Source organism: Myotis lucifugus, unplaced genomic scaffold (genome assembly GCF_000147115.1).
Source record: "Myotis lucifugus unplaced genomic scaffold, Myoluc2.0 scaffold_1, whole genome shotgun sequence".
Taxonomy (NCBI): domain Eukaryota; kingdom Metazoa; phylum Chordata; class Mammalia; order Chiroptera; family Vespertilionidae; genus Myotis; species Myotis lucifugus.
This window is the reverse complement of record NW_005871049.1, coordinates 19,053,525-19,069,529: the sequence shown is the minus strand read 5'-3', so window position 1 is coordinate 19,069,529 and position 16,005 is coordinate 19,053,525. Positions and strand designations below refer to the sequence as shown.

At 35.6% G+C, this 16,005-nt stretch overlaps 1 protein-coding gene across 2 annotated transcripts in view; it reads left to right on the top strand.

The window, feature by feature from the left end:
- LRBA (LPS responsive beige-like anchor protein) overlaps positions 1-16,005 on the top strand; it is a 546,641-nt gene that overhangs the window by 384,215 nt on the left and 146,421 nt on the right. For both annotated transcript variants that reach the window (XM_014455776.2, XM_023754983.1), the window contains 3 exons: positions 59-161; positions 4,780-4,895; positions 8,482-8,594. In XM_014455776.2, the coding sequence (XP_014311262.1) occupies positions 59-161; positions 4,780-4,895; positions 8,482-8,594 (332 nt within the window). The remainder of the gene's footprint in view (positions 1-58; positions 162-4,779; positions 4,896-8,481; positions 8,595-16,005) is intronic.

The window sequence follows — 16,005 nt, the reverse complement described above, 5'->3', positions numbered from 1 at the left end:
CTATATACTAGAAAGGAAATCATTCTGTGTTCTAATTTTTGAAAATTATTTTCCGTAGTTGCTGTAATGTTCAACTTCCCAGACCCTGCAACAGTCAAGAAAGTGGTTAACTACTTACCTCGTGTTGGTGTTGGAACATGTTTTGGATTGCCTCAAACCAGGTACTCTTTTATATGAGAAAAATGTGGAAAATAATCTATATTAATATGTGTCCTTGTTTTGAAATGCATAAGCTTGTGTTTTATGTTTCATAGTGAATGATGATTATTAGTCTGTTATTTTATTTTGAGCCAACTGAACTTCTGTCTGAAGAAACTAGAAAAAGAGGAGCAAAGGTAAACCAAAGTGAGCTGAAAAAAAAGCATGAAGGCAGGACATCAATGAAAAGTAAAAATGATAAAGAAAAATTGATGTAATGAAAAGTTGTTTTTCTGTAAAGATTAAACAAAAATATAAAACTTATAAACAAGAGAAAGAAAATACTAATTACCAATATCAAGAATGAGAGACTATCACTATTATCTTCTCTGATAGTAGGTACTGATTCATCATCAATACAATTTTGTTAACAAATTGAAAAGTGTGAAGAGAACCAGTGGGATTTTTCTGTTGATTGCTTTAAACATATTAGCTGTAGAAATTTAGTTTACTTTTAGCATACCTAATTTTGTATTGATTTGAGTTGTCTTTTATTAGTGTTTATTTCAATTTTTTACAGTAATATCTTGTTACAAATGCACTTGAAATAGAATGAATAAACAACAGTCAGGATGTTAGTCATCCTGAGGCTGGATGATTGTCCAAGGTGAAGCCCCTCTTGGCAGTGTTCCCCACCAAGTCCACCTCTCCACAGGCTGCTTGACTGTCTGCATGACTGGGAACTTAATTTACTCAGAGCAAGTTATCCGAGAAAATGCAAGGCAGATGCCCCAGTTTCTTCTCTATGACCTACCCTTGATAGTACTGTGCCCTCATTTTTGCTACATTCTATTTGTTACAAGTGAGTCATTAAATGCAGCTCATGTGCCCTGGCCAGTGTGACTTAGTGGTTAGAGTGCAGGCCATGTACCAATGGGTCTTGGGTTTGACTCCCAGTCAAGGGCACCTGCCTGGGTTGCAGGTTTCTTTTCTTTTTTTTCCAGCATGTACAAAGCTGTTGGTTTATTCAGCTGCAAAGTTAGGGAAAGGATTTCTTTAGGAGTGAATAGCAAAAACGCGTTTATGAGCAAGGCATTTTTACACATAGACGCACACATGCAACACACACACAGAGAAAAAGGAACATATTATAATTACATAAACATCAACATATTTTTAGATTTCTCTATCTTTCCCACCTCCCCTTAAAAAACAGGTTGTAACATTTTAAAAACCAGTTTCACAGAAAACATCTACATAGGAACAGTTTCTGATACATTCAGTTACACTAACAGTATGATACGGTTTCAGTTCAATAATTTTCCACTACCAAACATTTTTTCTACCTATTACAATCCCCTCCTTTTTTTTCTTTAAGACAACTAAGGCTCAGCAGAAATACCCATTAGGTTATAAACATCCTTCTATCTCCTAAAGTTGCTACACATTTATAGAATTTGTGATTCCATTAATGCTTTAAGGTTTTGATGCCATAACTGTAGACAGTTATGGAGAATAGGAAAAAGCAATACTAAAATAAGGGTGTATAAGATAAATCTTTAACAATCTATTTTCTGAATCCTTTAGATGCCTTCAACCAGGATCATACACAGTTTTCAGTCTTTATGGTGTGAAAAGATCTAACGGTCTCATGCATTTTATTTATGTTGACTTCTACATTTTGACTCATCTAAATAAACACTGCAAGACCCATTTACAAGAGTACATATACTTCCTTGTTCAGATAGATCTAAAGCTAATCTATGTAGGAAAACAATGATACTAAAAAACTCTAACTTCAGGTTATATTAGTCTGAGACTTTCCATAGTAAGGTTCTTTACAGTTAGAAGCGATCCTGGAAAGTTTGCAATGGATGGGAAAGTGCATTAAGTGCTGCTCCAGGAAACATACAGACTGAAACACTTTAATTCACTAGCAGTTAGTATAGAAAACATAAATGCTCTCTTAATAATCCTTTCTCTTTGTTCTTTTGGAATGTATTTTATTTCCTCTTGACTAAAGTCTGGGTGCCAAGATGCAGGAAATATATTTCTTATAGAACAGGTGCCTGTTTAATGCCATATGCAGACCTATCTATATAAAAGCTGTGAGGTAAATCATATTCCCACCATTTTCTTTTGTAGTTATTCAATTTTAGCTACCTCCCTAAAAATGAATGTCAGAGAAGAGTATGCTTAGCAAGGTACTATTGGGAGTAGCTAACCTCCCACTTTCCACAATGGCTGTTGTGAAGGCTGGGTAAGAAAAGAGAGAGTAGCCTACTCTGTCCTTCCCATTAATCATTAGATACCTAGAGTTAGAGTCTATTCAGTTAGGCAGAGTAAATTGGGGGGAGAACTGAATGAGGAGAATAGTCAATTTATTTTTTGCAATAGTCCCTTTTGACAAATTCTCTTTTGAAGTTCTTGTTTTATCCACAGGGTCTGTCAAAGTGAGTGCTCACATGCATATTTTCTGTAGTTGACTGATGGGCCTCTTGGATAGATATTCAGCTTGTCAGGACAGGGCAGTTTGGTTGAGAAGGCATTCCTTTCTCAGCTCAGGGCTGTGTAACTTGTACTACTTTCTCAGTCTGGGTTTCAGGTTTCATAGTAGAGGCACATATGGGAGGCAACCAATCAATGTGTGTCTCTCTTTCTCTTTCTCTTCTCCTTCCTCTTTTCTCATCCCCTCCCTCTTCCTTCCCTTTCACTCTTTAAACTCAGTGGACAAAATATCCTCAGGTGAGGATTAACAACAACAACAAAAAATACAGCCTAGGCTCTAGGGAAAAGGAATCAAACTTCACCTTTTAAAGAGGAAGTATCAAAGAATTTGTGGACATGCTTTAAAACTAATGATCACTGCTTTTAAGTAAACAGGGCACGTAAAGAGGCCCCTCTGGGTTATAAGCAATAGTTGCTTTATAATGCAAATCAGGGTTTTGATTAGTTAATTTTATAATGTAACTAGATGCCCAATGCACGAAATTCATGCAAGAGTAGGCCTTCCTTCCCCCAGCTGCCGGCACTGGCTTCCCACCGGCACCGGGACCTGGGCTTCCTGTGCAGAGGGAGGCGCCACCCACCCACTGTAGCCTGCTGGTGGGTGGCCTGGGCCTCCCTCTTTGGGGCGATCGTGGAGCGATGGCTGGTCCCCCAACCAATCCCATCACACCTGCCTTGGCTGGCCTGGTGCCAGTGGGTGTCATAGCATGGTCAGGGATGGTCGTCCAGATGGTCATTCCGCTGTTTGGCCATTAGGTCGATTTGCATATTACGCTTTTATTATGTAGGTTGGGGAATTTAAGGGTTCAGAAGGAAGCAGCTCAGAATTGTATAGATTTCCTTATCTTAATAATAAAAGATTTATTTTTTTCTATTGTGAAAAGGTCTTATTTATCACCTAATAATGTGTTATCATACTTGGGAATTTTAGTAATGTTTTCCTATAGTTAAAGCTAAAAGTCTTAACTCAATAAATCCGTCACTTAAATAGATTTTCAGCACTTACAATGGTATATTTTATATTCATACAATGGAATACTGTTTAGCAATCAAAATAGACGAACAACTAATACATGCCAGCACATTGATGAACCTCAAAAACATTTGTGGTTAGTGAAAGAAGCCTGATGCAAAAGACTACATGATTCTAATTCTATTGATCTGAAATGTCCAGAAAAGGCAAGTTTATAGAGACAAAAAGCAAATTGATAGTTGCCTAGACCTGGGGATAGGAATGGTGATTAACTATAAATAGGCCCAAGGCAAGTTTTTGTGGTGATGAAAATGTTCTCAAGTGCACTGTGGTGACAGTTGCACAATTCTAGAAATGTAATTTTAAAAAAATCATTGAATAGTATACTTAATAATAGGTAAATTTTATGGTATGTAAATTACACCTTTGTAAATAAAGCTATTTAAAAAATAGCTACCTTGTCCTGAGTTATAGAAGAACTGTGACAACATACTTACCTGAAATTCTATGCCCTGAATAGAATAATTAATCCTGCTACTGATTTCCCAGTGCTTCTTATTATTGGTTGGTTGTATCCATCGTTATTTACATTGCATCAAGAAAACAGAAAACTTCATCTTCTATTAAGATGTATAAAAAAAATAATTTTTTTAAACCTCTATCCTACCCTTGAATAGACCACTAAAGAGTTTACTATCCTCTTTTCCCTGTTACAAAGGGTATGCAAACATAATATTTAGCTGTATGAGGACAAATGTGTTATCTTTATGTAATGACTATTAAGATTGATAAAAATATTAATACAATTTTATATGTATTTTTAAGGTACTATAATTCCTTTTATATCAATAAAGCAGTGAATTATTAATTATCCTATTATTAATCAACCTATGGAGCCTAGATATTATAATGGCATTGTAATAAAAGCTTACCTTAATGAATAGAACATGTATAATAGACCTGTGGCTAGTCCACATCATTTGTTTAACCATTAATTGTAGATGGAAACATCTCTAGTACTCATTAGTATAACATAAATAGAACTTTTCAGAATATACTGGTATCATTTTGAATAAGTAAAGATATTCATGATTTATTATTGTGGTATAATCTTAAGTTCAAATTGATTCTACATCAATTTCCTTTTTTTTTTTTTACAGGCGTATCTCATTAGCTACTCCACGTCAACTTTTTAAAGCTTCTAATATGACTCAGCGATGGCAGCACAGAGAGATTTCAAACTTCGAGTACTTGATGTTTCTCAACACAATAGCAGGTAACCTAAGCTCACATGTTGACTTATTTCAAAGAGTAAACTGTTTACTGTGACATGATTAGATTATTTTGATTACTGATATATGTAGCTTATTTTTATTTTTATTATTACTAAGTAAATATACCTTATCAAGAGTAGTTTTGATAATTGAGTTTAAAGCTTTGTATACGAACAGTTGGCTACTTGAGAAAAATAAAAAATGGGTATACAAAGTCTTTTCCAAAAATATAAAATGACAGTTTACAACTAACTATTCAATATAGTAAGAATGGACTCACTATGGAATAGAAGGAATGAATAACCATAACAAATCCTAAGAATCTTTTAACAACTTAATTATAAATGTATTATGTGTTGAGTCAATGAAACACAACGTAGAAAAAAGAAAACTGTGGTTAAATATTAAGTAAAGGAATATTATGACCAATATATGAAAATATAACGATTAAATGGTCCTGTACAAGATCTATAATCATATATTACTAAAGATTACCTATTGAAACTTCACTTTTAAAGACTAAAGAATAGAAATGTGTCATTACTTTTTATTTGTGATGATTTGCATAAAGAAAACAAGGAATGTAATTATGAGACATTTGAGATTTAGGTCAAGAATCTGACAGAGTTTATATTTGAGGCACAAAGGAGATAAGAGCATAAGGCATGTTGCTTAATCTCACAGAAGTTATTTTAAGTAAAAATGGGAGCATTTACGTGATTCTAGAGCAAAGGGGTATAGAATCAATAAAAATTACAAAATAACCCTGGCTAGGTGTTAGTTGGAGCATCACCAAAAGGTTTCAGGTTCAATTCCTGGTCAGGTGCACATACCTAGGTTGTGGGTTGGATCCCTGAGCACGATGGTAGGCAACCAATCGATGTTTCTCTCACATAGGTGTTTCTCTCTCTCTCTCTCTCTCCCTCCCTCCCTCCCTTCCTCTCTCTCTAAAATCAGTAAAAATATAAACTTCCAATTGGTAGGAGTAAGGGAAAAATATCAGGAAAGACTTCATGTTTGAGTAAGGATAGATATTACTTTAATTAAATGAGGAGGTAGTTGGGAGAGAAGTTATTTTATGTAAAACTGAAGGCATAACCCAAAAAAAGATGTGGAAAATTATGAAGTAAAGCTAAAGAACAATTAATGGTATAGTTATATGCACACACACACACACACACACACACACACACACACAAGATATTTATTATATGTAAAGTAGTCCTCCCCATTCATGTGGCAAACGTTCAAAGACACCCCCCCAATAGATCCCTGAAACCACGAATAGTACCAACCCCATTTACACTATATATTTTGCTCTATATACTTATACTTTACAGCTTCTGACTGTCAACATTACTGCGCTTGTGCTTTAGAGCCATTATTACATAAAATAAGTGTTACCTGAATGAAAGTTCTGAGATGCTCCACAGTCAATCTGATAACCGAGATGGCTGCTGAGTGACTAAGGGCGGGTGGTGTCTACCAAATGGATGTGCTGGACAAAGGGATGGTTCATGTTCAGGTGGACAAAGCAGGATGCTGGAAGATTTTATCACACCACTCAGAATGGTGTGCAATTTAAAACTTATGAATTGTTTATTTCTAGAATTTTCCATTTAATATATTTGGACCACAGTTCACGGAGAGTAACTGAAAATGAAGAAAAGAAACCATGGATAAAGGGGACTACTGTATATGTGCATATATATGTGTCTGTGTGTGTATATTTGTGTGTGTGTGTGCATAAAAAGTATATATTCCTAAAGGTATAATGAGAAAGAAAACTAGAAAGGTTGTGTGGAATTGACTTTCTGTCAATTTGAGGAGTTAGCAGTCAATTCATTGGGAAACTTGTGAAAGTTTTTGAACAAATGAATGATAATAGAACTGTGTGAAAAGGTAACTTGGAGGCAGAATGAAGGATACATTGGAGTGGAGAGAGACTAGGCAGAATCAAATTTAGGAAGCAATTATAAGTAAAAAGAAATGAGGGCCTGCATTAGAGAGATGACAGTGGTAATTAAAACATAATATTAAATAAGAATTTACAAGGTACAAACTGTTTGATATCAGCTAACTGTGTCATTGCTTGTCATTAGTTTGGAGGAGGTATAGGAGAGTATGGCAGCATTCGGGAGTGAGGGGAAGTAACATTGATGATGGTGTTCATTATGTTCAGAGGATCACTGGTTTTGAAAGCTGTCACAGAAATTTCAGAGTAATTTGGTGCAACTTCTTCATTTTACAGATGACTAATGACTGCCCACAGGCTCAAATCACTTAAACTTGGTTGATTGGTTGGTCCGTTGGTTAAATAATGGCAGAGAAATGAACCTAGTTTTGAAAAGCTCTAAGAATTGCAAATTATTTTTTTAAAGTTTTAATAAAGAATATTTTATTTGGTGCAGGCTTTCAAGTAACAAAAAATAGTCAAAGATAGTTTATGAGAACATAATCATGGGGGCCAGAGTATCTGTATTTGAATGTAGTTTGACCATTACTAGTTACTACATTGTTTTGGGTAGATTAACCTTTTGTGCCTCAGTTTTTTCACATGTAAAATGGGAATGATACTAATTTCATAGGGGTATTGTGGGGATTAAATGAAATAATGTATGGATAGCACTGAGAGCAATATCTGGCACTCAAAAAAGTTATTTTTACAAAATTATACTCTTGAACCTTCTCATCATTTTATTTTATTACTAGAGCCCGGTGCACAAAATTCGTGCACTGGGGCGAGGGGGTGTCCTTCAGCCCAGCCTGCACCCTCTCCAATCTGGGATCCCTCTCACAATCTGGGACTGCTGGCTCCTAACTGCTCATCTGCCTGCCTGCCTGATTGCCCCTAACCGTTCCCCTGCCAGCCTGATTAACACCTAACTACTCCCCTGCCTGCCCGATCGCCCCCAACTGCCCTCCCCTGCAAGCCTGGTCCCCCCTAACTGCCCTCCCCTGCCAGCCTGATCTCGCCCCCAACTGCCCTCCCCTGCAAGCCTGGTCCCCCCTAACTGCCCTCCCCTGCCAGCCTGATCTCGCCCCCAACTGCCCTCCTCTGCTGACCAGTTTGGTTCTGATTGGTCAGTTTCTATGCCAGTCAGTGTCAAAAGCTCCGCCTCCTAGGCAGCCATTGGCTCCTCACAGTTGACCTAGATTTGGTTCTGATTGGTCGGTTTCTATGCCAGTCAGTGTCTCTGGGCCTATCAATGGGGCCTGATCAGAAAGGCGGGGCTGAACAGCAGCCCTGGTGGAGACCTGGAGAGAAATGGTGGCACGGCTGCTGACCAGGCCCAGAGCTAAAGAGAGAGGCAAGTGCTGATCAACAGCTGCCACAGAGGCTATGGATCAGACCCTGCTTCTCTCTTTAGGCCTCTCTCTGGGCCTAATTTGTAGCCCCCTCAGCAGTTAGTGCTGGGTCACTGTGCCTGCAGCCATAGCAGTCAGTGCTGGGTCACCATGGCAACCCAGCACTGACTGCAGGACTGACTCCCAGTTGGTCGAGCCTCCTGGTCGTTGTGGATGTGACAGACCCATGGTTTTTATATATTAGGATTTTAGATTGAGTGACTGTTTTTTCTCTTCCAGGACGGAGTTACAATGACTTAAATCAGTATCCAGTGTTTCCCTGGGTCATCACTAATTATGAATCAGAAGAATTGGATCTTACCTTGCCAAGTAACTTCAGAGATTTATCTAAGGTAATTTCTCAGTAATTATCTGAAATATAATTGTCTTACATTTAAAATATATTTGAATATATTTAATTTTCACATTACTTTTTAAAAATCTTTTAATAATTAGAACTTTAGTATATTTATCTTTTAAATGTATGTTAGTATTCTCCAGTTTAAAATTGAAAAATATACAGAAAGACTTGATGCCAATTAAAAATAATAGCTTATATATATTTTTCCATATGCGTTCAAAAAGACATTATTCTCAGATAGCATCTTCTTCTAATTGTGTTAGTATTGTATAAAACTTACAAAGAAAATCGTGGAAACTTCTCATCAGTACTCTTATAAAAGGACAAGTAGCCCTTCACTATTGCAGCTCTCCTAACCAACCTCCCTGCTACCTCTTTCTCTTCTCTCACCCATTCCTTGTTCCAACGGATTCTTTTTAAGTTTAATGTTGAATTATATAACCCCAGTGCTTAAACTTTTCTTCACTTATTGGAAGCAGAACAAATATTTCCCAAGTTAGAGCTTTGCTTTCTCTGCCTTCACTGTTCATCTCCCCGCTTTGTAAGCAGCTGACTGGCTCCGCCTTTAGATCACCTCCTCATAGAGACTACTGCTGACTGCCTTTTTCCCGTTAGTCCGCTCTGTTTCTTTTCAAGCACTAAGACATCCTGCATTTTACGTATCTTTCTACCTATTTTTATTGGTTCTTATCTCCCTCACTAAGCTTTTTTTATAATGATAGAGTTCTTGTACATAATTATTTCTCCAATGCCTAGCACAGAGCCTGCCATTCAATAAGTGTTAAATGAATTAAATAATAAAACACATAATGGCATTTCCCCCCAGTTATAAAATATTAATATTAAACGTATTTGATTTTTTAATATGCTGAGCTAAATAAGCTATTCTGAGAAAGATAAGTATCACATGATCTCACTCATATGTGGAATCTAATGAACCAAATAAACCGATGAACAAAATTGAGGACTTTATTAGTTTGACGTGTGTAGTGAGCCATGAAGTAGGTCAGTAGTAAACACTGGACACTATTCTTGGGTAATTATAGCCTAGACTCTTTATTATTTGAATTTCATGTACAGAAAAGTAAAATTTCATTTTTTGTTAATTTGTTAAAATGTAAATGTGCTTCACAATATAAATCACATTTCAATAAATAACCTTTCTAGGGTTTTAGAATAATTGCCCTTTTTTTTCTTTTTCTTAACTGAGTCCTTCAGTTCGGACTTCTACTTAAACACATAGCTTATTAAGACTTTCTTGTGCTGTAGAGGATTTTTTTGTATGCTCCTCAAGATGCAGTTGGTAGTAGGATGGATTGTGGATAGGGTGCATATTTCTGTCTTGATGGAACAGTTACTAATGGTGATAAGTGGGAGCCTGTTTGTATATTTCTACGGAGGCTGTATTTCTGTCTTGTGCCATCATTGTCCCTGAGCAAGAGTTCCTGCAGCCTATTACCTGCTCACACCACTGTTCTTTGCCGACTGCCTCCTTTCTCTGACCCTCATCCTTTTTCTCTGTCCCACTAAAAATCTTGCCTGGCCAGAGAAAGCCACACATTTATTTTTAAATGTAGGCTTTATGATGTTTTCATTATGAGAATTCATGGAAATGATATTAACAAAATGCTGTTATAGATTATTTGCCAGCTAAACAGGATTCTTTATTAAAATTGAATTTTATTTGTATATTACTATTAAAGCTGTTTCTAAGTAACCTGCCACATACTTTTGTTGGGTGGGTAAAAGACTGTTTTAGCTATAACTTATCTTCTGTATGTGATAAATGAGGAGAGGGCCCAGTTCAAAATCAAAAAGAGAGTTGCTTTTATTAGTCTCTATCCATGTATTTCATATCCACTATTGAAACATAAAAATACCATTTTTGTGATTTAGTGCCTTAAATTTTATCTATTTTTATATTATAAGATTTTGTGAAAGATTTGTATTTTGGGCTGAGGAAGGAGTGTTTATAAAGAGTGCTTACAACAAGAACTGAAGGTTACGCAGTTGAATAGCAAACAATAGTGTAATTAGAAGGGCTGGGAAGAAGTGGGGAGCTCTAACACTCAGCCACATATAGGTAACATCTCCTTTCCTACAAAGCAACAGTAGCTCGAATGCTCCATTCATTCAAGTTCGTGAAAGTGGAAGTCCACTAATACTTATTGTTTCCATTTAAATATTGATGGAAATCAAATAGTGAGTTTGGAATTACAACATTAATTTTAGTGAAATAAAAATATCAGATACTTGAAAATTATAATTTACACATATGGAATACTGGTAATTGTTTATAAAAACATTTCACTCCTGTTGGTGTTAAAGACTGCCACAATGTGTACAGTATGATTCCATTTTCAAATATCGGCTTATGCACATATTTTCAGGATGCATCTCATATGAGCTATATGAAGTGAGCTATATCTCCATGAATAATGACTATAATAGAATTATATTAAAATTTTCCCATAGTATACATTTAACAACCATTACTATTTGTTTAAATAAACTTGCAAAATTGAAGAAAACATTGTGTGTAAAGCTTAATTTAAAACAAACAGTTCTTATCCCTATTCTTGAATAGATAATATAGCCTGACTAGCTTGAAAATGTATTGAATTATTTATGCATATTTATGTCCCTTTAATTTTCCCAAAGCTGGTTTTCAGAGGGGTTTTTGATACACGGCTACAATTTTATTTGGCAATCTCTTCCATATTGCACAGGGAATTTTCTTTCTCAAGCTGAATTAATGTAAACAACACTCTTTCCTCTGTATTATTTTTTTATGATAATTTTTTTTTTTGAGGAAAGAAAATGTCTGAAGAGAACAATGTAAAAAATGTTTTCTTGAAGTTACAAAATTTTATTTTATGTACAATTGTAATAATTGCAAGTTAGTATTGTCAATCTTTTAGGAAATCAGATCTATTTTAGTCTGAAAAATCTGATGAAAATTACATCTTTTCCTGTATTGAGAAAGCCCTCCTTTAACATAATGGTTTAATTCTTTCACAGCTGGAAAAAGTAGGGGTCGATTTTGAGGTTGATTTTTTTTTTGCCTCCACTTTCCCAGGCTTTATATCATGAGTCTAAAATTCTTCTGATGAGAAGACAGATCTAACCATGCATAGACTTTGGAGTGACATTAATTTATATTTTATAAATATATATTGATTTTTATATTTTGACAACCTCCTTGACAGAAATAAGAAGCAACATTCTCTTTTTGTCCTTTATGAGAAATAATTAGGGTTGGAATATATTTACAAAATGTCAGACCAGAAAAACAGATTATGATGGCTGAGTGTCTCAGTACCAGGGCTTTCTTTGTAGATGAGGAAGATTTTCTTGCTACTGTGATTTACTGTTTTTAGTAGCAGAAGGGTTGTGTAAGCCAATTTTCTAAGAGAGGAGAAACCAAGAGAGTCTGAGGCAATCATTTCTCTATTCATCCATCCACATCATTATTTGGGAATATTGAGTATGTACTGTAATCTGGATGCATATTCTATAAAACAAGTATGTTCTTAGATTGAAATGCATTTGATAACCATTCACTTGCAAATGAAGACTCCCTATGGAATTCAGGAGCTAGAAACATCCCATTTTATTGTTAACTGATATTTACTGAGGACTTACTATATGTCAGGCTGTTATCTAAGTATATTACATGTGTTAACTCTTAATCCTCACAAAGACCTTTTAAGATAGGTGACACTATTAATTGCCTTTTACAGAGACAGAAACTGAGGCACTGTGAGGTTCTACAACTTCCACACGGTTTCAGAATTCAAACACGAAGCTAGTGTTTGTCAAATTGCTGTTTAGAGCTAGCATTTTTTTAAATGATTAGAATAGTGTAGTATTACATAAGAAAAAAGAAGTATCAGTGTGCATCCTCTATGAATCTTCTGCTTATGATGTGTGTGTGTGTGTATTTTATGTTTGCATTGGGTTAGGATTTAAAGCAGGGATAGAGTCTTAGCTGGTTTTGCCAGTGGATAGAGAGTCGGCCTGCAGACTGAAGGGTCCTGGGTTTGATTCTGGTCAAGAGCACATACCTGGGTTGGGGGCTTGATCCCCAGTAGGGGCATGCAGAAGGCAGCCAATCAATAGTTCTCTCTCATCATTGATGTTTTTTATCTCTTTCTCCCTCTCACTTCCTCTCTGAAATCAATAAAAATATTTAAATAAGTAAGTAAATAAATAAATAAATAAATAAAGCAGGGGTAGGGAAAGTCCAGCCTTCGGGCCCTATAAGGCCCAAGAAAACATTTGGTCTAGCCCTGCCAAGGCACTAGGGGTGACTTAGGTAAATGTTTGACCAATATAGCAGGCTAATTTTTAAGTTAATAATTTTGTATGGCCCGCGAATGATGCTATAAATATCCAAATGGCTCTTGGCAGAAAAAATGTTTCCCACCTTGAAGTTTGAGAAACAAATTGCTATGCTGCCTCCTACTTTTGACATCAATGGCTAAATCTGTTTTAATGTTATTTTATCAAGTAGCCTTTCACCACTTGAAAAGGAAAGCTTTCCCGAATCGCCCACTCTTGGGGTGTTTGTTCCAGGTGATGCTCCAAGCTGTTGTGACTTCACCTGTTTATGGAAAAGCTGATTATTTGGTTAAAACTAGAGAATTCCTGATGTTACTACTCAATTATTAATTTGTTGTTTTTTTTCATTTATTGGTGTGTTTTTTTTACTGAGTAATATTGCTCACCAGGGATTCTCAGTTTCTGGAGATTTGAGAGAACAAAATCAGGTAGTTACTGTTGTACTAAATAGTAAACCAAAAATTGGGGGAGAAAACCAGGACTGGCCAAAGTATAAGCAGGCATTTTATTTTTAATATTTAGTTTTTACATTTTAAAATGAAGGAAAATACTGAAAGAGAGTTTGAGATCGAATCGAAGGAAAAGAAAAACCATTTTTCATCTTTGGAGGACAAGCATAACATGAGTTGTTTTGGTTCAGAGGCAGAAACATGTGAAAAGTCAACATTAGGGGAAGATGATCCTGTGCTGTATTCTCCTGACTCCTATTTTGCAATGTGGGAATCTGAGGAAAGTTTTCTATCATCAGATCTTCAAACGGAATGTTAAATTTTTATCCAGGCCCCAATAAATCATAGTTTCTTCTTTTTTAACCTATGTTACAAGCTTTACCATTCACACTCTGTTAAAACGGCAGCTTCCATTGCCCTTATCTGGATCAAAATGTTTCTGAAGAGTAAATTCTCAGATAAACTGAGAACTAAGGGACGAAGCTCTCCTGAATCTATTCTCTTGCTGATGAGTTCTTAGTGGTTTTCTCTCTCTCTCTCTCCCTCCCTACCTCTCCCCGCCCACCCCACCCACCCCTCAAGAAAAAGTATGTGATTTTCTCTCTTGGTCTCTCATTTATCTCCTACCCTTTGGTTGTGTATTTTTATATGTGAGATATTTCTCTCTAACACACATATTTAATATATACAGCATGCATCTTAACCTGGAATTGACTACCGACATTTAACTGTTGTTGATCAGACAACACTTCTTTATCTCTTTAAGTTTTAAGTGCTGTTTCTGACAAATGCCAGTCCTTTTAGTCTGTTCTGTAACAGATATACCGGGAATCAATATACCATCTAGATGTCACAGAGGTAAAAGAACACTCTTTTTTGGGGGGTGGGGGTGGAGAGGGCGATATTGTTTAAGTATTGTTATAACTTTCACTTTGTTTTCTATATATTGGGCTTCAATCAAACCACAGGAATTCAGACTTAAAACAAACCTTATGATATTACAACAGTAAATACAGTGTTTAAATAAAATACAAATGCACAAAGAGAAATTTAAAATTACCTCACACTTGGATATTTTTTATTGGCTGATAAAATATCTTAAACATATTTTAATCTAAGTCGTCAAACATAGATGCTATTATGTCGACATTGGTTTTAGGGATTTTGTTATAAATTGCATTCCCTGGTCTTGGGGGAATTCACAGCCTAATAAGCAGAAGAATGACATTGGGATAGTTTAGCATATATTTGTATTGTTGTGAGTGAAGCTCTGGTAAGTGCCTTCCACTGTAACAAACCTTTTACATATGCTCTCTTCGTTAATTCCCTCAACAGCACTGTAAGGAATGTGTTATTATCTTTATTTCATAGATAAGGAAACTAAGACATGGTGAGGTTAAGGAACTCTCCAAGGTCACACATTTCCAAGTGTTAAAGCTAGGGTTTCATCTCAGACCTGTGTCTGTCAGTGAACTGGTATATTTTAGGTATAACAAGAAAGAATAAACTTACATTTATATCTACTTCTTTCCAAAATCTACTATTCTTCCCTTTATCTGAACAAAAAGCAAGAGGTTTACTGTTTGGAGAAATTATACCAGAGACTTTTCTAATTTGAGAACTCCAAGAACAGCAGAAGGTAATGAATGGAACACAGGGGGATTAACTAAAAGCTTAAGTACTGAATGTGAAGGCCCCCAGACCCCTTTGCTGTCATGCTATCAGAATTCTGGCAGGCAGGCCAGTACTAACCCCACCCTGTAAGACAGAGGATTATATTATATATTATTCTTTGGGAATATTGACTTGTTTAAGAGGCAAGACCTAAAAACTACTAAAGTTTAGGGATTCTACTTGAAGCTCACCTGATTTCCCTCCAATGCAGTCTACCGGTTCATGTTGCTACTTACGCTGCATATACTTCAGTCAGCTCTTTCAGGTTTCATTTTAAAAATGAAGGTATGCCCAAGTGTTAGCAAACACATAAAGATAGTCTACCATGTGAAAGGTGACAATGACAAAACAAACATAAAAATAAATGAAACCAGAAAAAGCAAAGATAATTTAAGAAACAGAAAAGAAGCAAGAAACAAAACAAGAAAACTCTTACAACAATAAAGCTATTGCATTGATAAAAAAAATTATGCTATAGGAAGTAGAATGTAGTGCAGATCTTTTCTAAAAGGAACATCAAAATGATATGTGAAAAATAGCCTGGAAAGATGAAATTAGAGGACCAGAGAGGAAATCTTCAGATTTATGTAGACTTGTGTCAGTCTGCCTCAGTTACTAGTAAGGGACCTTTAGACAATTACTTAATTTTGAGGGGTCTTATATAGAAAACTATATAATTATATATTGTATTCTATAGTATTTATATAATACTGAAGAAAATATGTCATGGGTACACAGACCTTTTTAAAGTTTAAATTATTACTTGTTCAATGTGATGTAGTTAGTTTAAAATATAGCTGTGCAACTCTTTTCCCAGAATGTAAAATTAAGTTCAGGAAAGTGTGAATGCATATGTACATTTATATATATATATATATATATATATATATATATACACACACACACACACATATATGTATATATGGTTTTAAAATT